At 41.4% G+C, this 15,928-nt stretch overlaps 1 protein-coding gene across 1 annotated transcript; it reads right to left on the bottom strand.

Moving 5' to 3' along the window:
- Positions 1-13,622: 13,622 nt before the first annotated feature.
- On the bottom strand, positions 13,623-14,735 carry LOC138907055 (uncharacterized). Its single transcript, XM_070197095.1, has one exon. It carries the CDS (start codon positions 14,733-14,735, stop codon positions 13,623-13,625), a length of 1,113 nt encoding a protein of 370 aa, XP_070053196.1.
- Positions 14,736-15,928: the final 1,193 nt, after the last annotated feature.

Here is a 15,928-nt window from a genome sequence, read left to right as displayed (position 1 = left end):
GCCTGTGGAGTTTATCAACGGGGGTGCAATTTTGTTCTTCAGGCCATTTTTACACTGTCGCGTCGTGCCCTGCGGCGCCTCACGCGGCGCGGCAGTGTTAGTTTCTCAGAGTAAAGTTTTTTCATCCTCTTTTAACATCCAGACTTTGTACACGACCTCCGAACACGATCGATTTAGCTCCAAATTGATCTATTTAGCTCCAAATTGACTTTTAAATTCGGAATCACTTCCTGCAATGCATAAAACACGTACTAAGTGTAATTCACTATCATTTAAGCTCAAACACACATAAAATGCAGCAATTAGAGTGTAATACTACGACTAAAACACGGGATTCTAGCCTAGCATCAACACCCCACAGTTAGACCATTGCTCGTCCTCGAGCAATTAAACTACACTTCACCTAGGGGTGACCGTTTCATCAAACAACCTCCCTAACATGCCATGCCAAGAATATTTAAAGTAGACTGAGCACCATATCACAACATCCCACCCTTAAGACCCAACTCAAAAGTACCACGCATTTTTCATAACCTGCTCACTTACTCTAACACAGAGGTCAAAGACGTTACCTTACCTTCGCAAATCATGTGCCCTCACGCAAACAATAGAGAGTAGTTCCACACACAATAGTGTTTAAGAATAATTAGGAACTCAAGATAGAAAGAATTAACTCACTCTCAAAATCAAAATTCATGTGCAACATAAGACATACCATAGGCTTGAGCGTAGTGTAATACTCCACTAATTGAGCTCATTCAATCAAGGATCAAGTAGAACTTTAATTAGTTGTAATGTAGGCTACGGGATGGGTAGGATACATATAGATATAGTGGCTACACCTCCCTGAGCACTTTTATACATATACAATTCCACCATTCAAACCCCACTCTTATGTCAAACCATAACTCCACCTTTACATTAATATACATTAACTCCCTACTTCTTTAAGCACAATTACATCAAGAGTCACCACTTTCAAGGAATATTTTCACAACAATACAACTTTTTTTTTTTCAATTCAAATAACTCTTACTTTTTCAGAACAGTGTCTCTTTTTCTTTATTTCATTAGTTCCACTCAAAAGCCAAACCAACCACCCAACACTTTAACTTTTACAAGGTTCATATCAATTCAAGTGCTCACAAGAGGTACAAGGTTCAAATAGATGGTCAGTTCAAATAATTGGGTAAGGCTTGTAATGTGGTTGTCAAAGAAATAGGATTATAGGCTCAAAGGGTTTAACTAAGATACATAACAATTAGTTGGGTAACAGACATATAACTCACTCAGCAAAGAAATGCCTATATCACTTGGCACATAACTCACTCAGAATTGGACTCATCAAGACACTCTAGTCAAAGCAGTTAAGCACAATTTAAGGCACTTATTTAAGAGTCAAGAATTGAGCATAGGTGTCACAACTAAGGCACTTACTACTCTCAAGGCATATGCAATCAAGGAGAATTGATTCTTAAAATTAGCACGCTGACTCAAGATTCTTTATTCCTATAAAATAAAAATATTTAACTTCACCCGGTTCAAGCAAAATCCTTAAAAAAGAACTGCGGAAGAAAGAAAAACCAAGGAAGAATTGTTACACTACCTAAATAAAAAATTATAAAATACTAGAATAAAAGACATATTTTTTTGGATTTTCAATTTTATATTTTTTTTTTCGACTACATCTCTCTCAAGAAACCAGTCGACGAAATCCATTGTCGGGAAGAGTCGAAACTAAATATTTAATTACTAACTATTACAGGCCGATAGAATTCAGAATTATAGTTTACATACCATATTGTCTAAGAAAGCAAGAAACAAATCAAACAAAATCAACTGGCAAATAGAAAAAAAAACATACAACTACAATAAAAAATAGGAGTACCCCACCCCACACTTAAGATATGGCATTGTCCCCGATGCAAAACAGTAAAATCAAGAGTGAAAAGGTAAATCCCTGAGGCCTGTGGCCTAATCATCAGCACCCTCGAAGGTGTGCAAATACTCCTCATCATCGGAGGGAACAAAGTTCACATCATCATCTGGTGGCAATTGTCCTCCTCTCGCCAATTCCAACCATTCTTGAGTGATAGCAGAAATGGGGTGATCTTGCTGCAACTCCTTCAAGTCGGTCTCCCCCCTTTTAGAGCGAAGGTGCAAGTCAGCAAACAGTAGCTGCAGTGTCTCCTCAACACGAACAAGCCTCTGGTCCGAATTAACAGCAACAGCAGGAGGATCTATCACTGACGTTACATCATACGCCTTGATAGGATATGTCACGGGGATGGTTCGGTCATAGTGAAATGCCTCCTCTACAAGGTGCACCCGCAACAACCGAGTGATCATACTCGGGTAATGTAAATGGCGGGCCCCAAAAGGTCGCACTTTAGCCATGTGCTCCAGCATGATTTTTCTAAGATCCAATCGCATCCGTGTCAACAAAGCATAGATCAAACACACTTTCACCCGTGATACATCAGTGTCACTTTGGGTGGGCATGATTTTCGCATTAATTAACCGCAAAAAAACCCTGGCTGGATGCTGGAATGTTCCCTTCTTCATTTCCTTGTGGCATTCATTCGCATCCTGCGTCCATGCGGCAGAAGAGTCAGCGCCACATAGCTGTCGGCGGATAGCCGGATAGTCTGGCCGACGGAGAAACCTCTGAAAGAGCTTGTGGGAATGCTCTGTGAAGCCCATAATCCGATTGATCACTTGGGAAGAGAATGGAATCACTATGTCGTGTACCTATACTTCGTACACAACATCCAAGCTGGCCCCAGGTTGCCAATTAGCATAAAATTCTTTTACCAGGTTCACGTTCACCGCATCCCCTGGACGGAACAGATTGTCAAAACCCAAAGCCCGAATGTTGTTATAGATCTCACTGTATATTCGGGCCAACATCCCATCGTCAATAGAAACCTCAGGCTCCAGGTTCACTACAGGGACAACTGTCTGGAACCAATGTCGAGCATGGGATGGGACAGCCCGAATACCATATTTGCTAGATGGTACCACATCTGCATCGGGATCAATGCGTTCCTCTTGCTCCTCCACTAGGGCTGGGGGAGGTGCCCGCCTACCTCCTCGACGGCTACTAGAGGCAACCTCGAAAGAACCTGTGTTACAGCGTTTGCTCGGGCAGCGAGACATTATACCTGCACAAGACAAACAATATTAGTCATACACATGAAACAATATAAGACCAAACGGGGTAACCACCCCACACTTATGTTAATGGCATGTTCAAAAGTAAAATATATATTGGGGACTCAGACTACCCCATTGGAAGCACGCCACAAGACATCAGCAGCACACCCAACTATCAATATAACATTCCAACAACAGAATCACGGGCACACTAGTGTACACGACAAAATTAAGAAGCTAAACTAGTAAACATGAAAAAAAAAAGAATTTAGTCTAATTTACTGCTACAAAATCAGGATACAATACAACACTACCCAAGCACAATAGCATGAATCGGACACCTCATTCGGCACATAGCAACACATTAGCATGGGGTGGTAAATCAATTAGGACTTGGAGCTAACAAGTCAAAGTTTCACAGCATAAAATATAGCATCCCACCCCACACTTATCACCAAGCATTACATCCCACAAAAAAAAAACCAATTTGCAATACTACACAATTATATGTCACTCAGACATTTCAACAAACACATTATCGGTATATCTTGCACCTTCTTACTTTTAAGTCAAATTGGGGTAGATGCACCATACAACCAAAGCAAACGCACCTCACACCTTCACAATAGCATCAAATGCATCAATTATTCACCAAACTTCACTAAATTTTGGCCACATGAGCACCCCCACCAAGCTTCAACAAAATTTAATTTCAAACCATCAAAATACACCGAAATCTTCCACACTTATAAGAACAATAAACATCCCACAAGCTAAGCCCCATTTTCGGCCATATATGTAAAGAAACTAAAAACAAATCACAAATAAATCTACCTAAGGTTTGGTTCAACATAAACTAAAACTACTCAAATAGTTCAATCAGTACAAAAAAGAAAAGAGAAGAGATGAGAAGAAGACTTACCTTGAAGATGAGTAGAGGGAATTGGAGGTGTGTGTGGAAGGAAATTGAGAAGGAGAATAGTGGAATTGGGGAGAGTTTAGAGAGGGTTAAGAGAGGTAGAATGAGAGAGAAAATAAAAGGGGGGTGAGGAACGGGTAGTCTCTAATTAAAACGACTAAAAAAACTATTTTTTTATTTAATTAACACTGCCGTGTCGCAAGGCGCGGCGCCCCACGCGGCGCGGTAGTGTGTTTTATCAGAGGCTTGTTCTTTTTCATCTTGAGAGCTATTTGGCCTGGCACGGCACATGGCATAATGCCCCATGCGGTGCGCTAGGTCATTTTTCAGAGAGTTTGACTCGATTTCGATATTTAGCTCATGGGTTGCACCCTGACTCTATAATTTACTTATTTTATGTCCAGTTCATGCTTGTACCTAACCAAACAAGTCTCAAAACTCCTAAACTCCAATAATCCTAAACTATAATTATCTAAACTATTCAAAAAGGGTTAGAAGCATGAGAAAAAAATAAAAAAAAAACAAAAAAATTGGGTTGCCTCCCAACAAACGCCTGATTTAACATCGCAGTACGACTCAACATGTTTTCAAGCATTGGCCAAGTCCACCGAGGTATTGTGGCGTGCTATGTCACCACCCCAATAATGTTTTACTCTCTATCCATTTACCAAGAAGGTGCCACTTGAGCTCGTATCACGCAATTTCACCCCTCCATGAGGCCTCACACTTACCATAACAAAAGGACCTGCCCATCGAGACTTAAGCTTTTCGGGGAAAAGCTTCAGCCTCGAATTAAACAAGAGAACTTCTTGACCTAGCTCAAACTCGCGATGTTGGATGTGCTTGTCATGCCACCTCTTGGTCTTTTCTTTATATAATTTGGCATTTTTATACGCGTGCAATCGGAACTCATCAAGCTCGTTAAGTTGCAACAACCTCTTCTCACCAGCTAAGTCCATATCCATATTCAGCTTTTTGATTGCCCAATAGGGTTTGTGTTCAAGCTCGACGGGCAAGTGGCACGCCTTCCCATAAACCAACCTATACGGAGAAATACTTATGGGGGTTTTGTATGTAGTTCGATATGCCCATAATGCGTCATCCAGCTTTCCGGCCCAGTCCTTCCTATTTCCAATTATTGTTTTCTCCCGAATATGCTTCACCTCTCAGTTTGACACTTCCACTTGACCACTCGTTTGGGAGTGATAGGCGGTGGCAACCTTGTTCTTAACTCCGTAATTTGCCAAAACATTATTCAACAATTTGTTACAAAAGTGAGTTCCTCCATCACTTATCAGCACCCTTGGAGTCCCAAAACGTGTGAAGATGTGCTTCTTTACAGCTTTTACCACTATCTTTTCATCATTAGTAGGATGAGCAATGGCATCCACACAGTTAGACACATAGTCGACCGCTGCCAAGATGTATCTGTGACTATTAGAGTATGGAACGGTCCCATGAAATCAATCTCCCAAACATCAAAAAGCTCCACTGCTAGTATATTTTACAAATGCATCTCGTGCTTCTTCATGATTGTTCCGGTTCTTTGCCACCTATCACACTTTTTAACAAAGGCATGTGCATCCTTAAACAATTTTGGCCAATAGAAACCAAATTGCAGCACTTTTTGGGCGGTTCTATCCCCACCGTGATGACCTCCTTATGGCAAAACATGACAGTCATGCAGTATTACATTCATCTCCTCCTCAGGGATACATCTTCGTACCAACTGATCTGCGCACTGCTTATATAAGAATGGATTATCATACATGTAGAGCCTCACATCATGCAGAAACCTTCTTCTATTATTGGGTGTCAATTCTGGTGGTGTCACCCCATTTACAATACAATTCACATAACCTACATACCATGGGGCTTCACTTGAGGTGATTGCTAATAATTGCTCATCAGGAAATGCTTCTTTGATCGACCCTCCTTCAGCTACATGGCTCCGATTTTCTAGTCTGGACAAGTGATCAGCTACTTGGTTCTCTATCCCTTTTCGATCGATCTCTAAGTTAAGACCTTGCAAGAGGAGGACCCAACTAATCAGCCTTGGTTTGGCGTCTTTATTTTCAAACAAGTATCTGATAGTTGAATGATCTGTGTAGATGATAACTTTGGTTCTCACTAGATAGGGTCTAAACTTGTCAAACAACCACACCACTGCAAGCAACTCTTTTTCAGTAACAGTGTAATTCATCTGTGTTGGATTCAGAGTTTTGCTCGCATAATAAAAGGAGTGAAAGATTTTATTTCTCCTTTGCCCCAAAACAGCTCTGATTGCTATGTCACTTGCAGCGCACATCAACTCAAATGGTTGCGCCCAATCTGGGGCACTGATAATTGGTGCAGTCACCAACCTCCCCTTCAGCTCCTGAAATACTTTCAGACATGCATCATCAAACTTGAAGGGGGTATCTTTCTCCAGAAGCCTTCATAAAGCAGAAGAAATATTTTGAAAAATCTTTAATGAAACGACGATAAACATCTGCATGGCCCAAGAAACTGCGAATGCCTTTGACGGATGTCGGTGGGGACAATTTTTCAATCGCCTCCACCTTTGCTTTTTCCACCTACAAACCACTTTTGGACACCTTGTGCCCCACGACTATATCTTCACGTACCATGAAATGACATTTTTCCCAGTTTAGCACCAAGTTCGTCTCTTCACACCTAGCAAGCACTTTATCAAGGTTCATTAAACAATTATCAAAAGAACATCCAAACACAGAAAAATCATCCATGAACACTTCTACAAATCTTTCAACCATGTCAGTAAAAATAGCCATTATACACCTTTGAAAAGTCGCAGGTGCATTACAGAGACCAAAGGGCATTCTCTTGAACGCATACGTGCCATAGGGACACGTAAATGTGGTCTTCTCTTGGTCCTCTGGGGCTATAGAAATCTCATTATACCCCGAATAACCATCTAGGAAATAGTAGTATTGCTGGCCAGCTAATCTATCAAGCATTTGGTCAATAAAGGGGAGGGGAAATGGTCCTTTCGGGTGGCATTGTTCAATTTTCGATAATCTATGCAAATTCTCCACCCAGTGACATTTCTTGTGGGAATCAAGTCATTATTTTTATTAACCACTACAGTCATCCCCCCTTTCTTAGGCCACATTGGACGGGACTTACCCATTTGCTATTAGAGAATGGAAATACATTACCTGCATCAAGCCACTTAATCACTTCTTTTCTTACCACCTCTTTCATGATTGGATTTAGCGACATTGTTGCTTTACACTTGGTTTGTGTCCGTCCTGCATGAGGATTTTATGCATGGAGAAAGCTGGACTAATGCCTCTAATGTCAAACATCGTCCAGCCAATTGCTCGCTTGTGCTCACATAGCACTCTCAACAGCTTTTCTTCCTGCAATTTAGACAAGTCAGAAGAAACAATAACAGGTAAAGTGTCAGAACCACCCAAATAAGCATATTGAATGTGAGGAGGCAGGAGTTTAAGCTCCAATTTTGGAGCTTCTTCAATCGACGGCATTGGAGGAGGCCCACTTGGCCTATTTAGGGGCTCAAAGGGGTGTATTCCCCGCATGTAAGCACAGGATGCATCAAGGATTTGCATCATCTCCTCAACCTCATCATCAATATCCAATCTATCGAACAATATGATTGCTTTCTCTAGAGAATCGTCTAGATATACACTCATGTCAAGAAGTTGCTCATCCACCTCCACAACAGATATCATAGAGAGCTCCTCATGGTGGCGGCAAAGTTGGATTGCCTTGTAGACATTAAAGACTGCTTCCTCATTATCCACCCTCGTAATTATTTTTCCTTCTCTCACTTTAATAATTGCATCACCAGTAGCCAAGAGAGGTCGTCCCAATATGATTGGAACCAGTTCATCAGCCTCATAATCTAGGATAATGAAGTCTGCATGGAAGATGAATTTCTCAATTTGCACCAGCACATCTTCAATCACTCCCTCAGGGTATGCTATTGACATATCAGCTAGCTGCAACATCACAGTGGTTAGTCTTGGAGCTCCCAGACCTAATTGCTTGAACAAGGACAAAGGCATCAAATTTATGCTCGCCCCCAAATCACAAAGAGCATGACCACATCAATATTACCAATTCGCACATGGATGGTGAAGCTGCCAGGATCCTTAAGCTTTTGAGGAAGCTTGTTCTAGACCCTTGAAGTGCACTCTTCAGTAAGTGAGACTATCTCAAATTTAGTCAATCTCCTCTTGTGTGACATTATATCTTTGATGTACTTAGCATACTTTGAAATTTCACGAAGTACATCCACCAATGGAATATTCAATTGAACCTGGCTCAATATAGAGAGAAATCTGTTGAACATGCGATAACCATTCTTTTTCTGCAATCTCTGGGGGAAAGGTGGTGGTGGCCTTGCAGCCTCCACTGGTTCTAAACTCGCTTCGTCTTTCTTTGACTCGTGTGTTGCTTCAGGAATCAACTCCCCCTCAGGTATAGGCTTGTCCTTTCTCTTCTTTGGCACTTCCTCTAGTTCCTTCCCATTTCTGAGTGTAACTGCATTAACTTGAGGGTTCTTCTCTGTATCACTGGAAAGAGCGCCTTCAGGTTTAGTATTTTGATTTGCTGCTAACTGCCCCATTTGCATCTCAAGATTTCTAAAATCAGTCCTGAGCTGTTGATTGTCAAGAAACAACTTCTTCAACAAGTCATTTGTACTCTCTTCCATTTGTTAGGATGGCTTTTGAGGTTGATTGAAATTTCCTTGGGACCTAAAGTGATTCTGATTCTGCTGATTTCCATCCCATGAGAAGTTAGGATATTTCTTCCAATTTGGATTGTAAGTGTTCCCATATTGTGCATGTTGGTTCATCGGACCCCTGCTCTATTTCCCCACATAGTATATAGATTCAAGATTCGTAGGGAACATGTCACTCATATGACTGTCACCACATAGCTCGCAGCAAATAAACATATGTTGTACATGTTGCATCTGTTGTGTTTGTTGCATTGTCATTCTATTCATCTGATTTGCCAACTTTGCTCTATCTGCTCTCATGGATGAGAAGTCATCCTATTCAATCACACCGGCTACTTTCTGTTTAATTGCTCTTAGTGAGTCCTCATATCCTTTCTAATTATGATCATTATTAGTGAAGTTGTTTAGCAGGAGATGGATTTCACTATATGGTCTCTCCGTGCAACTACCCCCACAAGCTGAGTCAAAACACAAAGCCCGAATGTTGTTGTAGATCTCACTGTATTTTCGGGCCAACTTCCCATCGTCAATAGCAACCTCAGGCTCCGGGTTCACTGCAGGGACAAACGTCTGGAACCAGTGTCGAGCATGGGCTGGGACAGCCCGAATACCATATTTGCACGATGGTACCACATCCACATCAGGATCAATGCATTCCTCTTCCTCCTCCACTTGGGTTGGGGGAGGTGCCCGCCTACCTCCTCGACGGCTACTAGAGGCAACCTCGGAAGAACCTGTGTTACATCGTTTGCTTGGGCAGCGAGACATTGTACCTGCACAAGATGAACAATATTAGCCATACACATGAAACAAAACAAGACCAAACGGGATAACCACCCCACACTTATGTTGTTGTCATGTTCACGAGTAAAATATATACTGGGGACTCAGACTACCCCATTGGAAGCACGCCACAAGCTAACAGCAGCCCACCCAACTACCAACATAACATTCCAACAATAGAATCACGGGCGCACTAGTGTACACGACAAAATTAAGAAGCTAAACTAGTAAACATGAAAATAAAAATAAGAATTTAGTTTAATTAACTACTACAAAATCAGGATACAATACAACACTACCCAAGCACAATAGCATGAATCGGATACCTAATTCGGCACATAGCAACACATTAACATGGGGTGGTAAATCAATTGGCACTTGGGGCTAACAAGTCAAAGTTTAACATCATAACATATGGCATCCCACCCCACACTTATCATCAAGCATTACATCCCACAAATAAAAACCAATTTGCAATACTACACAATTATATGTCACTCAGATTTTTCAACAAACACATTGTGGGCATATCTTGCACCTTATTACTTTTAAGTCAAATTGGGGTAGACTCACCATACAACCAAAGCAAGCACACCTCACACCTTCACAATAGAATCAAATGCATCAATTATTCACCAAACTTTACTAAATTACGGCCACATGAGCACCCCCACCAAGCTTCAACAAAATTGTGTTTCACACCATCAAAACATATTGAAATCTTCCACACTCATAAGAACAATAAACACCCCACTAGCTAAGCCCCATTTACGACCATATATGCAAAGAAACTAAAACAAAATCACAAATAAATCTACATAAGGTTTGGTTCAACATAAACTAAAACTACTCAAATACTTCAATTACTACAAAAAAAAAAAAAAAAAAGAGATAAGAGATAAGAGGAAGACTTGCCTTGAAGATGAGTAGAGGGAAGTGGAGGTGTGTGAGGAAGAAAATTGAGAAGAAGGAGAATGGGGGAATTGCGGAGAGTTTAGAGAGGGTTAAGAGAGCCAGAATGAAAAAGAAAAGAAAAGGGGGTGAGGAACGGGTAGTCTCTAAATAAAACGACTAAAAAAACTTTTTTTTAATTAATTAACACTGCCGCATCGCAGGGCGCGTCGCCCCACGCAGCGCGGTAGTGTGTTTTATCAGAGGCCGGTTCTTTTTCATTCTGAGAGCTATTTGGCCTAGCGCGGCGTATGGCACGATGCCCCATGCGACGCGCTAGGCCATTTTTCACATAGTTTGCCTCGATTTCGATATTTAGCTCATGGGTTGCACCCCGACTCTATTATGTATTTATTTTATGTCCATTTCAGGTTTGTACCTGCCCAAACAAGTCTCAAAACTGCTAAACTCTAATAATCCTAAATTATAATTATCTAAACTATTTTAAAGGGTTAGAAGCATGAGAAAAAAACAAAAAAAACAAAACAAAAAAATTGGGTTGCCTCCCAACAAGCGCCTGATTTAACGTCGCGGCACGACTCAACACGTTTTCAAGCATTGGCCAAGTCCACCAAGGTTTTGTGACGTGCAATGTCACCACCCCAATAATGTTTTACTCTCTGTCCCTTTACCAAGAAGGTACCACTTGAGCTCGTATCACACAATTCCACCACTCCATGATTCCTTACACTTACCACAATGAAAGGACCTGCCCATCGAGACTTAAGCTTTCCGGGGAAAAGCTTCAACCTCGAATTAAACAAGAGAACTTCTTGACCTGGCTCAAACTCGTGATGTTGGATGTGCTTGTCATGCCACCTCTTGGTCTTTTCTTTATATAATTTGGCATTTTCATATGCGTGCAATCGGAACTCATCAATCTCGTTGAGTTGCAACAACCTCTTCTCACCAGCTAAGTCCATATCCATATTCATCTTTTTGATTGCCCAATAGGCTTTGTGTTCAAGCTCGACGAGCAATTGGCACGCCTTCCTATAAACCAACCTGTATGGAGAAGTAACTATGGTGGTCTTGTATGCAGTTCGATATGCCCATAATGCGTCATCCAACTTTCCGGCCCAGTCCTTCTTATTTCTACTTATTGTTTTCTCCAGAATCTGCTTCACCTCTCTGTTTGACACTTTCACTTGACCACTCGTTTGGGGGTGAAAGGCGGTGGCAACCTTGTGCTTAACTCCGTACTTTGCCAGAACATTATTCAACAATTTGTTACAAAAGTGAGTTCCTCTGTCACTTATCAGCACCCTTGGAGTCCCAAAACGTGTGAAGATGTGCATCTTTACAAAATTTACCACTACATTTGCGTCATTAGTAGAAAGAGCAATGGCCTCCACCCACTTAGACACATATTCGATCGCCACAAATATGTACCTGTGATCATTAGAGTATGGAACGGTCCCATGAAATCAATCCCCCAAATATCAAAAATCTCCCCTACCAGTATATTTTGCAAAGGCATCTCGTGCTTCTTCGTGATTGTTCTGGTTCTTTGGCACCTGTCACACTTTTTAACAAAGGCATGTGCATCCTTAAAATATTTTGTCCAATAGAAACCCGATTGCAGCACGTTTTGGGCGGTTCTATCCCCACCGTGATGACCTCTGTATGGCGAAGCATGACAGTCATGCAGTATTACATTCATCTCCTCCTCAGGGACACATCTTCGTACCAACTGATCTGCGCACTGCTTATATAAGAATGGCTTATCACACATGTAGAGCCTTACATCATGCAGAGACCTTCTTCTATTATCGGGTGTCAATTCTGGTGGTGTCACCCCGCTTGCAATAAAATTCACATAACCTGCATACCACGGGGCTTCACTTGAGGTGATTGCTAATAACTACTCATCAGGAAATATTTCTTTGATCGACCCTTCTTCAACTACATGGCTCCGCTTTTCTAATCTGGACAAGTGATCAGCTACTTGGTTCTCTGTCCCTTTTCGATCTCGGATCTCTAAGTCAAATTCTTGCAAGAGGAGGACCCAACGAATCAGCCTCGGTTTGGCGTCTTTCTTTTCAAACAAGTATTTGATAATTGAATGATCTATGTAGAAGATAACTTTAGTTCCCACTAGATAAGGTCTGAACTTGTCAAACGCCCACACCACTGCAAGCAACTCGTTTTCAGTAGCAATGTAATTCATCTAGGCTGGATTCACAGTTTTACTCGCATAATAAATGGAGTGAAAGATTTTATTTCTCCTTTGCCCCAAAACAGATCTGATTGCTATGTCACTTGCATCGCACATCAACCCAATGGATGCGCCCAATCCGGGGCAATAATAATTGGTGCAGTCACCAACCTCCCCTTCAGCTCCTCAAATGCTTTCAGACAAGCATCATCAAACTTGAAAGGAGTATCTTTCTCTAAAAGCCTGCACAAAGGAGAAGAAATTTTTGAAAAATATTTAATGAAACGACGATAAAAACCTGCATGGCCCAAGAAACTGCGAATGCCTTTGACGAATGTTGGTGGGGGCAATTTGTCAATCGCCTCTACCTTTTCTTTTTCCACCTGCAAACCACTTTTGGACACATTGTGCCCCGGGACTATAACTTCACGTACCATGAAATGACATTTTTCCCAGTTTAGCACCAAGTTGGTCTTTTCACACCTCGCAAGCACTTTATCAAGGTTCATTAAAAAATTATCAAAAGAACATCCAAACAAAGAAAAATCATCCATGAACACTTCTACAAATCTTTCAACCATGCAAGTAAAAATAGCCATCATACACCTCTTTCATGATTGGATTTAGGCGACGTAGTTGCTCTACACTTAGCTTGTGTCCGTCATACATGAGGATTTTATGCATGCAGAAAGTTGGACTAATGCCTCTAATGTCATACATCGTCCACCCAATTTCTTGCTTGTGCTCACATAGCACTCTCAACAGCTTTTCTTCCTGCAATTTAGACAAGTCAGAAGAAACAATAACAGGTAAAGTGTTAGAACCACCCAAATAAGCATATTGAATATGAGGAGGCATGAGTTTAAGCTCCAATTTTGGAGCTTCTTCAATCGACGACTTTGGAGGAGGCCCACTTAGCCTATTTAGGGGCTCAAAGGGTGTATTCCCCGCATGTAAGCATAGGATGCATCAAGGATATGCATTATCTCCTCAACATCATCATCAATCTCCAAGCTATCGAACAACATGAGTGCTTTCTCTAGAGAATCTTCTAGATATATACTCATGTCAAGAAGTTTCTCATCCACCTCCACAACAGATATCATAAAGAGCTCCTCATAATGGCGGGGAAGTTGGATTACCTTGTAGACAATAAAGACTGCTTCCTCATTATCCACCCTCGTAATCATTTTTCCTTCTCTCACTTTAATAATTACATCACCAGTAGCCAAAAGAGGTCGTCCCAATATGATTGGAACCAGTTCATCAGCCTCACAATCTAGGATAATGAAGTCTGCAGGGAAGATGAATTTCCTAATTTGCAGCAACACATCTTCAATCACTCCCTCAGGGTATGCTATGGACATATCAGCTAGCTGCAACATCACAGTGGTTGGTCTTGAAGCTCCCAGACCTAATTGCTTGAACAAGGACAAGAGCATCAGATATATGCTCGCCCCCAAATCACAAAGAGCACGACCCAAATCAATATTACCAATTCGCACAGGGTTGGTGAAGCTGCCAGGATCCTTAAGCTTTTGAGGAAGCTTGTTCTGGACCCTTGAAGTGCACTCTTCAGTAAGTGAGACTGTCTCAAATTCAGTCAATCTCCTCTTCTGAGCCACTATATCTTTGATGTACTTTGAATACTTTGAAATTTCACGAAGTACATCTACCAATGGAATATTCAATTGAACCTGGCTCAACATAGAGAGAAATTTGTTGAACATGCGATCATCATTCTTTTTTTGCAATCTCTGGAGAAAAGGTAGTGGTGGCCTTGCAGCCTCCACTGGTTCTGAACTCGCTTCATCTTTCTTTGACTCGTGTGTTGCTTTAGGCATCAACTTCCCTTCAGATATAGGCTTGTCCTTTTTCTTCTTTGGCACTTCCTCTAGTTCTTTCCTATTTCTGAGTGTAACTGCATTAACTTGATGGTTCTTCTCTGTATCACTGGGAAGAGCGCCTGCAGGTTTAGTATTTTGATTTGCTGCTAACTGCCCCATTTTCCTCTCAAGATTTCTGAAATCAGTCATGAGCTGTTGATTGTCAAGAAACAACTTCTTCAACTAGTCATTCATACTCTCTTCCATTTGTTGGGGTGGTTTATGTGGTTGATTGAAATTTCCTTGGGGCCTAAAGTGATTCTGATTCTGCTGATTTCCACCCCATGAGAATTTAGGATGTTTCTTCCAATTTGGATTGTAAGTGTTCTCATATTATGTATGCTGGTTCATCGGACCCCTGCTCTATTGCCCCACATAGTATATAGATTCAGGATTCGTGGGGCACATGTCACTCATATGACTGTCACCACATAACTCGCAGCAAATAGACGTTTGTTGTACATGTTGCATCTTCTGTATTTGTTGCATTGTCATTCTATTCATCTGATTTGCCAACTTTGCTATATCTGCTCTCTTGGCTGAGAAGTCATCATGTTCAATCACACCGGTTGCTTTCTGTTTAATTGCTCTTCGTGAGTCCCCATATCCTTGCCAATTATGATCATTAGTAGTGAAGTTGTTTAGCAGGAGATGGATTTCACTATATGGGCTCTCTGTGTAACTACCCCCACAAGCTGAGTCAAGATTCATCTTTAGTGCCTCGTCTAGCCCATCAACAAAATTATGACCCAACACCTCATCAGTCTGACAATGATGCGAGCAGTCTCTGAGTAGTTTCTTGTATCTTTCCCAAGCTTCACAAAGTGTCTCGCCATCCCGCTGTTGGAACCCAAGAACCTGGCTCCTCAGCGACTTTGTCTTCTTATTGGGGAAAACGTGATTAAGAATTTCCTTGCTAGATCATCCCAAGTGTGGATTGAGTTCGCCGGCTCCTTTTGTAACCATTCCTTAGCTTCCCCCAACAGTGAAAAGGGAAACAGTTCCAGCCTGACATAGTCCTTGGAAACGTTCGGATAATTGTAAGTGTCCGTAATTTCCAGGAAGTTCTGAATGTGCCTCTGCAGGTCTTCATGAGATAGACTCACATATTTCTCTGTGGACTGAATCAGTTGTACCATGTACTGTTTGAGTTCAAAATGCCCTGTGATATCAGGCTTCACAATAGCTTGAGTTATATTAGCAAGATTGGTCCTTGCGGCTTCTATCACCGGAAGCTCTTCATTACCTGCCATCTCTATTGGTTGTGGTTGAACTACGATGCCCAACTCTCTTTCTATTCTAGTTCTAGCTTCGACTTCCCTTCTTACTCTGTGAAGTGTTTG

The sequence above is a fragment of the Nicotiana tomentosiformis genome, chromosome 1 (assembly GCF_000390325.3).
Source record: "Nicotiana tomentosiformis chromosome 1, ASM39032v3, whole genome shotgun sequence".
Lineage (NCBI taxonomy): Eukaryota > Viridiplantae > Streptophyta > Magnoliopsida > Solanales > Solanaceae > Nicotiana > Nicotiana tomentosiformis.
Note: the sequence above shows the minus strand (reverse complement) of the source record. Positions and strands in the feature narration are given on the sequence as shown.